Genomic DNA, 11,086 nt, shown 5'->3' with positions numbered 1-11,086 from the left:
GAAGTCTTGAAAACAAGAAGAGATGGAATATAGTGCTTCCTCTGAACTCATGCCATACAAAACTTGAGTAACCACTCAATGATGCCAGCATACGACAACCAGTAACAGGACTCTGAAGGGGCATGACTCCAGTGTTGGGCTTCACCCCATAGATGGTACCTGGAGACCTATCAGCCATGAGTCTAATAAAACAAAGCATAGTCCAATGGGCTGAAAATAACAAAAAACAGAAAATGAACAGCCAGGAAGAATGACAATCTGCTCCAGTGAAATTTAAAGAATGTTGTGATCAATGGTATAAAAAAATCTGAATTATAGGACACAAGATGAGTCCAGAGAAAGGATTCAGGGGAATCATCATAGGATAGAAAGGAATTAGGGAGCCCTTCAAGGAAAATAATTATTATTTATTTATACTGCAGTAGTGCCTAAAGTAAAAAGGCCCAATCAGAACTGATTCTGCACAGACACCTAGTAAGAGACAATCTCAGGATCTCTCACTTTTCTATATGACTATCTGGTGGTAGGCTGCATTCCAAGAAGTCAGGGCTTCTGCTCCTGTGTGCAGCATTTTCTATTGCTTAAACAAAAAACAATGTTTTCTCTGTGGCTGGTAGGGTTTTCTTTAGATCTGTAATGTTTTCTATCTGGTTCTATCTGTGAATCACCTTATAAAGGTACTAGATATCACAGAGTGTGAGCTGACACGCAGTCATGTGTATGTGCCTCACGCATCATTTGTTTTACCTGCACAATTTCTTTTCGCAGTTCACAAACACCAGCCTGGGTTCTGCATCTTCCTTCACGGCCTATTAGCCAAGCAGGACTGTCCTGTCCTGTCCTGTGCAGCAGTGTTTGAAATAGCTAATTTGCCAGAGTTTAGGAGACAAAGTCCTGTAGGAGAAGCTGGGGACCGCCACCTAAGAACAGTATAGCTGCTATTTGCTGTAATCTGCTACCTTCTAAGTGCAACAACCACAAAACTGCTCAGGGAAACCAGTCATTTGTGATGATTTATTAATATCCAGAGCAGGGCCAAGGCTTCAGCAAAGGCAGTGAATGCCAACTTTCAACCCAAATGCTCTTAAGCAGCAAGCTGAAACCCTCCAATATCTTGCAGTGTATTTATTTCCAGTGCACCTATCCTCTTGTTCCTGAATTGTCCAGTTACTGATACTATCACCTTCTGCTGGCAGAACCTTCTGTCACTGGCTTCTCTTTCTGGAATATTATTTTATGCAGTAAATTTAAGGGCCAGGTGAACAGGTGAATAGTTCTGAGCCTTTTCTTTTAATAAGGAGATGAATGAGTTCATGTTTGCAAATCACACTACAAATGCTGAGTATTCATGATAATTGCTGTTTGTAAAAAAGTCCCTTCAAATAGTTTTTCAATATAAGAATAGAGCCTGACCTGTTCTTAGGTATTACTGGGACTAGTAAATGACTTGTGCTGCCTTTGGGCCTTATTCCAATAGTCACATTAACTTTTCCTTGTAGAACAACCTGTGTGTTTTACAGGACATATCACAATGCAGGTAGTAATATACTACACTAGCCATTATATCTGAAAAACAGTTGGTTCATCCAGTGATAAAGCTGCACAGTTAACAACATGAAAAGTCAGGAAATGCAGAAGTTAAAATGTCAATAGAATGTTCATGTGGCTGAATGCTACATACCAGTGGAATTTTCACTTTTGCATTTCCTGACTTTTTGTGATGTTAACTGCACAGCTTTAACATTAAATGAACTAAAGGTTCTAGGGTATTTTTAAGGAAGGGAAGGGGTGAAAAAGCAGAAGGAAAAGCAGAGCTTAGTTTCTGGAGCTACATGCTCTATATAAGCACTTCCCAAACTGATCCACGGAGCACTTTCTAGTAGTCTGCAGAGAGATGACTGGCCACCACATGCTGACCATCCTTATTTCCAGCTACTAAATTGCATTAAAAGAAGATGCAACTAGAATAAGTACTTTTCTGATAATTGTTTTCCATGTAAGCAACTACTATAGTTGCCACAGAGAGTAATTTGACTGCCAAAGGAAAGGGAGATGGTCATAGGCCACTCTTGTCATGATAAAATGTGGGAACTCCTGCTCTTACAAGAGTTCTGCTTTGGGAGTTCACAGGCTTCACCGGGACAGCTTGTAAGTTCTTTCAACCCTTCAGTGCATTTTTACTGACGAGCCCTGAACCTTAGTCAGATGGACTCTTGCAAGTGAACAGAGTCCCCCTGAAGTTCTCTCACACACACACACACACACACACATCCAAATGCAAACCTGGGCCTAGTTGTGCATACCTATTTAGTGCATGTTCAGTACATGCTAGCTCTTACTGAGGACTATGTCCAGGCCAAACTTCACTCTTCAGGTATTAATTTTTTGGCTGTGGCAGGGTCTAAAAAAGTTGGGTGAGGATTTTTTTGTATATTTTTTCTCTTCCATTATTAAAATTATCAAAAATTAAAATAATAAAAATATAATCCACCTTTGGGTAAAGACCAACCCTGGGGAAAAACATTTTTGGAAATGAGCCTTTGAGAATGGGGAATGAGAATATTACCATAATTACTGTGGGCACTTCAAGAACCTGGTCAGTAGCTAAGACAAGGGGAGTCTGCAAAGGTAGGAGAACAAAAGTTAGTCCTATTTTGCCAATTGCAGTCCTTCCTGTCACTCAAAGCTCTAAGAACTGCACTTTACTGTTAAAGTAAGAGAGAAAGGAAGGCGCGGGACAGGACACAGCAAGAGAGAGAGCAGCCAACCCATTTCTAAAGGTGTTCCCATACTAAAGGCTGACACTGGTGTCCAGGACAGAACAACAGCAATACCTTATAGTGACAAATACCCCAATATTGCTGTAGGGTTAACCCTGTCTGATTTTCTGGGCTAAGACTAAAAATGCAGCTTATCTACCACTATGTTTCACTTTAAGGAAGGAAATAAAATACATAGTCCTCCACTCCCTTGCATACAGGGCACAAACAAAACTTCAGTGAGACTAAGAACTGGGCATGAAATTCCACAGATCAGAAAACTTCCATCCCAAGCCAAGAGGGCACACTAGGTTCAGCATCTCAGTGAACCCTCATCCTAGGGGTCACAGACCTGCATGTAGTAGTAGGAGCCATTGAATATAATGTTCCAGAGATCAGAAAGCTGCTGGAGCCAAGCACAAAACAGAATCAGATCATAATGGTGTGAAGTTACTGATATAAACTGGGACCATATAGAACATGGTTTGCAACCAAGGTCCTGTAGTGGCACCAAATCTTATGTAAAGGGGGTCATATAAGGTGTCTAAGACCAGGTTATGGGTTGCTGGTTATGATTATGGTGTCTATATGTATGTATAATTTTGTAGCTGAAGTTATGAATATTGGCTCTATCCTGTCTGTATTTCAAATTTGTGCTGTGCTTCTGGGAGACACCCCAGACAAGTTGGTATTAGCTCTGCCTAGCCTGCTTGATGGCCCATTAAGGACCATCAGCTACACAATTGACCCATTGAGAGGAGGCAGATAGGCCTTGTAACTCAGCAGGGTGTGTAAGAACTGCCCATGTGACTGCAAACTCCATTTTGCTGTAATTTTCCACACTAAGAACAAAGAAGTGTTCTTACAATTGGAAGAGCCTATATAAGGCTAATGCCTCATCTCCATCTTGTCTTCAATCCTGCTTCTTACTTCTGGAGGGACTTTGGCCATGGCTACACTAGAGAGTTGCAGCGCTGGTGAGGGGGTTACAGCGCTGCAACTTAGGATGTGGCCACACTTGCAAAGCACGGCCAGTGCTGCAACTCCCTGGTTGCAGCGCTGGCTGTACACCCGGTCGAGCCTCGGGTGTAGCGATTCCAGCGCTGGTGATCCAGCGCTGGTCAGCAGGTGTGGACCCCACCAGCGCTTTTATTGACCTCCGGGGTATGAATAGGTTCCCAGAATTCCTGTCCACAACAAACCGGAAGAAAGGGAGAGCTCGGAGTTCAGCCAAACTGCTTATTTAAAAAACAAACACAGCTCCTGTTTGCTGAGCGAGCGGAGGCAGGCAGGGGAACTACTTTGGAATGTTCACAGCTGTTTGCTTGAAGAGAGAAACAGCACGCTCACCAGCAGAGGGGGAGAGGGAAGTCCATGCAGAGCAGTTGCTTATCTAGTCTGATGGCTATTTAGGAGTACATAATTTGCATTTAGTGAATGAGAGAGGGGTCGGGGAAGGGGTCAGAACTTTTAAAACGATTGAAGGTAGGCACTGTGTGTCTTCCAGTCCTTAGAACTTGCAAGGCAGGGAGCTGAGAACAGTGTCAGCTCCAAAAATCCACTCTCTCTGTCTCGCCCACGCTCCCTGTCACATTCCACCCCACCCCCCTCTTTTGAAAAGCACGTTGCAGCCACTTGAACGCTGCGATAGCTGCCCACAATGCACCAGTCCCAACAGGGCTGCAAGTGCTGCAAATGTGGCCACTCTGCAGCGCTGGTAGCTGTCAGTGTGGCCACACTGCAGCGCTGGCCCTACACAGCTGTACTAACACAGCTGTAACTCCCAGCGCTGCAGAACTGTAAGTGTAGCCATGGCCTTTGCTACAAACTGAAGCTCTGCACAAAGGACTGAATGACCTATCCCAGTGGGGGATGTTCTCCAGAGACTTGATTTGAACCTGCAGTTTACTCCATCACTGCTACAAGCCTGAACTAAGAACTTTGCCATCACTGTATGTAATTGATTCCATTTAACCAATTCTAGCTCTCATCTCTATCTTTTTCCCTTTATGAATAAACCTTTAGATTTTCGATTCTAAAGGATTGGCAACAGCGTGATTTGTGGGTAAGATCTGATGTGTATATTGACCTGGGTCTGGGGCTTGGTCCTTTGGGATCGAGAGAACCATTTTCTTTTATTGGGGTGTTGGTTTTCATAACCATTCATCCCCAGGACGAGTGGCACTGGTGGTGATACTGGGAGACTGGAGTGTCTAAGGAAATTTTTTGTGTGATTTGTGGTTAGCCAGTGAGGTAAAACTGAAGTCCTTTTTGTCTGGCTGGTTTGGTTTGCCTTAGAGGTGGAGAAACCCCAGCCTTGGGCTGTAACTGCCCCGTTTGAGCAATTGGTCCTGAATTGGCACTCTCAGTTGGGTCCCGCCAGAACCGCATTGTTACAAATTGTAATGGAAATATTTATCTCAGCCCCAAGATGCTGCTCCTCAGGACCCTGGCCTACATCTAACTACGGTGATGCAGCAAGAGACTGCTTGATGGGACGTATATAAGCCCCAGGATGATCAGAGCCTTATTCCCTGTGGACTAAGGAGAGGGGACTACAGGTTAATTAGAGCACCTGGAGCCAATTAAGGCCCCACTGGAGACCTAATTAAAAAACCCTACCCCAGTCAGCCAGGAGAAGGGAAGGAGAGCTGACTGTAGTTTGGAGGTGACTGATGTTGACTAGAGGATCAGAGTACTGGGGCAGAGCGATCCTGCCCGGGCAGGGCAAAGGGACTTCCCCAGCACAGAGGCTTGAGAGAAACCCTGCCCAAGGGGAAAGAGAGTAAGAAGCCTGCAAAGCTGAAGGGGCTGGGACCGGAGTAGGCGGTGGACCTGGGTCTCTTCCCTGCTCCCTTTTTCTCTCCCTCCAGGGCACTAGTGGAGCTCAAGAACAGGGGAAGGGATGAGGCAGCACCCTGACCCATCACACCAAGGAAAAGCATGGGACCCACCACAATAGCATTGGCCATTTGCCAAACTTCTCTACTGCCCAATATCAAATGAAGCCAAATGAATCAGTCTCTGTTGTGCCATTGGGTCCACACCCCTCCATCCCACAGGTTCTGTGATCCCACCAGGTCCATATATCCATCTAGTGCCATTGAATCTGCAACACCAAATTCCAGGTTCTGTGGTGTGATAGGATCTGACCCCTCTCCCCAAGAGGATCTGAGACCTCTGCAGGGTCTGGGAATGCTGACAGTCAGTGCTTAAATGACAAAACAGGCAGTAGAGGAAATACAGGCTATTAATCAGGAACCCCTGATGGAGTCCACAGTTTGAGTGTAACTAACACCAGCTCATCATAATTTCAGGGGACGGAGTTCATTCCATTCCAGGACTATTAATATAGCCAACTATTTATATTGCTGCATTCCTACAGCACTAAAGCAGAGAGCTACAGCTGCAGAGCTAAAATGGAATAAAATGTCAACCATCAAGAAGAAAGTGATCGTGCTAGAGACTGAAAGAAGAGACAGTGAAAAGGCAAAATAAGAGACAATCTTCACGGTTCCTGCCTGGTACTGCTGGATTAACTGATCTTCATAGCTCTTTGATACCTGCAACCTGAAAGCAGAACCAGTCAATAATCTTACTACAGAAAATGAAACTATTCTGAGAGATTGCCAGAAATGCACGCTCAGCAAAGATTCTGGTAGAGGGATAGAGAACTGAGCTAACCTGAAAGGAAGCTTTATGGTCTCCAACTGCCTTGTTACCTGCTCTGATCAGATGATGGAGAGCTCAGGAGGGCCATATCTGAACACAGCAGCAGTGGCATCCCCGGTGGGAGTAGCTCGTTTGCTGCAGGTGGCATTTGGATGTACTACGTTCAGCCTGGTGGCCCATCAGGGGGGATTCAGTGCAGCCTATGGCACCTTCTGCATGTTCGTCTGGTGTTTCTGTTTTGCTGTCACCATCTTTATAATAACCTGTGAGTTCACTCATCTCCACAGCTGCCTGAGCATCTCCTGGGGAAATTTCACAGCTGCCTTTGCCATGCTGGCCACACTCATGTCCATCACGGCGGCTGTGATCTACTCGCTCTATTTTGCCCAGTTTGGCTGTTATTCCATCAGTTGCAAGGTGAGAGATTTCCGCATAGCAGCCAGTGTCTTTGCAGGGCTCCTGTTCATTGCTTATGCTGTGGAGGTGTTTCTAACCAGAGCCAAGCCAGGACAGGTGACCAGCTACATGGCCACAGTATCTGGTCTCTTGAAAATTGTCCAGGCCTTCGTGGCCTGCATCATATTTGGGGCACTGGTAAATGACAATCAGTACAGCAATTATGTGGCTACACAATGGTGTGTGGCTGTCTATAGCTTCTGCTTTGTGGTGACAGTGGTGGTAGTGGCCTTCAATGTCACAGGAAGGACAGCAATGCTGCGGTGCCCCTTTGAGCGCTTCGTGGTCATTTACACATTTGTGGCCATCCTCATGTATGTGAGTGCAGCAGTGATCTGGCCGGTGTTCTGCTTTGATAGTAAGTATGGGTCCCCATGGCGCCCCTACCAGTGCTCCCAGGGCAAATGCCCCTGGGACAGCCAGCTGGTGATTGCTATATTTACTTATGTGAACCTGGTGCTTTACACTGTGGACTTGGCATACTCCCAACGCATCCGCTTTGTCTCACACCTTTAAATTCCAGTGCTGCCCCTGCAAAGCCATAGGGCTCAAGCAACAACAGAGTCGGGAATCAGTTGGAGACAGGTCATAAAAAGTAGCTGCTGAGCCAGACACACTAATAAATGAAACAAACTTCAAGATTAATACCAGACTAGTAAATGAACAATCTGTAATGGGTGGGCAGCAGATGAGTTGGGAAAGAAGACAACAACCTTTCTTACCCCTCAACATTTGCTTCATCCCTTCTGTATAGGGAAAACGAATAACACAGCAAACTGGATAGTATGCCAGCATCTCCACCAAACATGAACATCTGCTGCAAGAGTGGCTCTGTATGCCACTGGATTATCAGGCCAAATATTAAGCAGGAATCAGTGAGGTCTTGGGACTGCTACCAACACTGAACTCTAACCTAGAAGTGACTGTATCCAGGGAAGACTGAGGAGTTCAGAGACAGCACCAGCTCTAGAACAGAATGAGGATCCTTCAAAATCCCAGACATTTGATGTTATTTCTGTTATGGTGAGATATTCATTGCTTGTAAATATGGGAGGTTCTAGCCAAAATAGGTCTGAAGAAGAAAAATATTACAGCAGTTACGCTGATTAGAAGACTAGGAGGCCCCTCACTCGCCCACACATAGTGTGGAATAAGCATAGTCTTGTGTATGTGCCAGGTTGGAAAGGTTAGGGATATTCTTGTTAAAGATATTCTGAGCCATTACAGATGCTCAGCCTCATGGGGGAGAGGGGGAAATGCTTACATTGTTAATGGATCTAGCCAATCTTCTCAGACCAGATTAAATTTCAGGACCCCCTAACTCTCTGTGCCCACCTAACTGTCCTTTGCTTTACCTGCCAGCTGCACAGCCACCTCCCTAATTCATCTTCAGCAAACACCCTCTCTGGTCTCCTATAGCATGGCTCAGGATTTCAGGATTACTCCCAATGGAAATTGCTCTTCATCCTAGGGAATTCCCAATCCAGCAAGAAACCAAAGCAGTTTGTTTTTATTCAAATACTTGTACAGAATGTGTGTGAATCTAATAGGTCAGATTAGAAAACGCAAATAAAAATGACACATTGTCAAAAGTAACTGTGTTTAATTTGAAATAAAGCCATATAGTAACCTTACAATGCACACACCCACACAGATCCATACACTCCCACCTTCCCCTCCCTAGATACAGCCTCTCCAACTTCACCTTTCCCACCAAAAATACACCAGCAGACACTCCTCTTCTATCCCCCCACCCCAAAAAAATCCCACCTTATCTTCCCCAGACAGCCCCCCCCCAACACAGATTTCCACACATACCTCCCCCCTGGAAAAGCACAGCCTATGGTTTATTTTTAATGTATAAAGTGTGTGCTATCTAACATGACTCAGGATGGGAGTACAAAATCTAATAGTTAAGTCCACTGAGCACCATGTTCTGCACGAGGGTCTCTAAAGATCCCAGCTGTTCTCTCTCTCAGAAGAAGGTGCAATCTGGAAGGAAGGAACCATTTCACAGTATCTCAATATAGATCATGGAGTTTGGGCAGCTAAAGAAAAACTATATGGGAGATATTGGGTGATTCTGCAGCTCTCTCTCCAGGTTAGAACCAAACATTTTGGCTATGAATCCCAGGGACAAGCTTTATCAAGCCCAAGAGAGAGAGCTGCTCCCACAGTCAAACAAGAAAATGCATGAAAGACCTTTCCCAAGAGGGTTTTCACCACACTAGGGAGCAGAAGACAAAAGCCTTACAGGGGATTTTCCTCCTGCATGGATTCCCAGCTTGGACTGGAGCTCTAAAAGGGAGTGAGTGGCTCTATTGGAAGGCATCCAACTACATGGAGCCAGCCAGCTCAATGGGACAGTAGTAATAGAAAGAGACCAAAACTATGTAGCGTGGTACTCGATAATTAAGGGTGTTTTATGGATTACATTAATAAACATTGACTGTGGAAGTGCATTTATCTCTCTTAATCAAAAGTGGACAAAAGTAGTCATGGTACATAACTATTCAAATAAATATTCAATTGGTATTATTATATTTTTAACTCCACACCCAACAAATAAAAACCAGTTGTCCACACCCATCAAGTCTAGGTTTTACTGAAAGTATTTATTTTTGTCTTATTATTTATTATTGTAAGTATTTTTGTTGTAATTTATTGGATGGACTTGGCCCAGATGCTGAGAAAGGTGTGGAGCTCTCTATACAGGAATTATTGGCTTGCTTTGTAAAAAGTGCAAGTGGAAAAAGGGACTGTCTCTTTAAGACACCACGTCTTTGAGGAATCTGCAGTGGATATAAAAGGCCTGGCAGGAGCCCAGGGAGTTGGTCACCAGTGACAGGTGTCCAGCAAGCAGGCGCTGTTTATTGCTGGAGATGACATCACTAAGTGCAGTGAGGGCTGAGTGCAGAGGCAACGACTTCCCCAGTGCCCTTGGGGTACTCAACCCATGCTTCACCCCAGGCCCTGCCCCCACTCCAGCTCTTCCCCACCTCACGTTCCCATCCCTACCTCACCTCTTCCTGGCCACTCCTTCACCTCTTCTTGCTCCTGCTCCTCCTCCCAAGCTGCCTGAATGCTGCTGATCAGCGACGGGTGGGAGGTGCTGGGGGTGGAGAGGAGGAGCTGATCTGTGGGTCTGCCAGTGGATGCTGAGCACCCACTTTTTTTTTCTGTGGGTGCTCCAGAACAGGAGTGCCCATAGAGTCAGCACCAATGCCTGACTGGAGTCTCCCTCCACTCTGAACTAATTACCTGGGACTTGGAAAAACCTGCCAATGATACAAAATGATGTGTATTATAGGAGACTAAGGTCTTGTTTATGTAAGCAGAGTCAGGATAAGCTCTACCCTGACATCTGGTGGAAAGAATTTCAGAGAGTGTATTTGCATAGGCACGCCTACCCTATCCCAGACTGCCGAGCTGTGGGACTGCTTGGTGACAAATGACTCACCCTCAGTTGGGTGGTACTGGCTAGACAAGGGACATGGGTTCCAAAACCCAGTGAACTGAGAGGCTGGGGACAGGTATCTGTGCCTGGTGGTGCAGGCTCCTTGTGGAGCCAGAAGCATCAGTTCCACCCCCTCCTCTCTCCACTGTGGAATGTCAGAGCTGATTTTTATTCCCTCAAGAATCTAAATACAGGTTACTGAGCTGAACTCACTTTGGGCTAATGGGGCACTAGCACTGGGGCTCCCCCACTAAGAGCTGAAATTACTGAGCTGAGAGCACTGAGTACTGTGCTAACTAGTGGGGGAGTCTGAAGCTATACTGTGGAACAGAGCAGCTGGTGGAGTGGAGCAGTTGTGGGGACAGCTGGTGGCAGCAGAGCGCTGGCAGAGTGGAGTAGCTGTGGGACGGGTGGAGCGGCCCACAGAGCGAGCAGAGCAGAGCAGAGCAGAGCCGAGCCGAGCAGTTTGCAGAGCAGCTCATGGAGCAGAGCAGCTGGTGGAGCGGAGCAGTTCCTGAGGATGGCTGGAGGAGCAGAGTGGAGCAGCTGGTAAAGCGGAGCAGTTCGTGGAGAAGGCAGAAGCAGAACCCACAGAGAGGCAGGGCAGTTGGCCCCGGACCATGTAAGGTGCCCCTTTCTATCCAGGCTGGGGCGGGGGACCTCTACAGATAAACTCTCGAACTCTGGGGTGGCACTGACCAGAGACTTTTGGGTTGTTGGACTTTGGGGTGATTGGACTTAA

The 11,086-nt window shown here is 46.0% G+C and overlaps 1 protein-coding gene across 2 annotated transcripts; it reads left to right on the top strand.

The window, feature by feature from the left end:
• The first annotated feature begins 6,138 nt into the window (after window positions 1–6,138).
• MYADML2 (myeloid associated differentiation marker like 2) lies at window positions 6,139–9,403 on the top strand. Of its 2 annotated transcripts, XM_030535004.1 has the most exons (2): window positions 6,139–7,245; window positions 7,642–9,403. In XM_030535004.1, the coding sequence occupies exons 1-2, from the start codon at window positions 6,459–6,461 to the stop codon at window positions 7,695–7,697; spliced, it is 843 nt and encodes a 280-aa protein (XP_030390864.1). In that variant the 5' UTR covers window positions 6,139–6,458; the 3' UTR covers window positions 7,698–9,403. The 2 variants fall into 2 exon arrangements, with proteins under 2 accessions (XP_030390864.1, XP_030390863.1); XM_030535003.1 differs by having other exon boundaries at window positions 6,139–9,403.
• The last annotated feature ends 1,683 nt before the right edge of the window (window positions 9,404–11,086 follow it).

This window comes from Gopherus evgoodei, chromosome 15, assembly GCF_007399415.2.
Source record: "Gopherus evgoodei ecotype Sinaloan lineage chromosome 15, rGopEvg1_v1.p, whole genome shotgun sequence".
In the NCBI taxonomy this organism is placed as follows: domain Eukaryota; kingdom Metazoa; phylum Chordata; order Testudines; family Testudinidae; genus Gopherus; species Gopherus evgoodei.
The sequence above is the reverse complement of the archived record's forward strand: the minus strand, read 5'-3'. Positions and strand labels throughout refer to the sequence as shown.

What these genes read in the sequence shown, in the direction of transcription:
- MYADML2 (XM_030535003.1), top strand. Translation starts at nt 6,459, where the DNA reads ATGGTCTCCAACTGCCTTGTTACCTGCTCTGATCAGATGATGGAGAGC.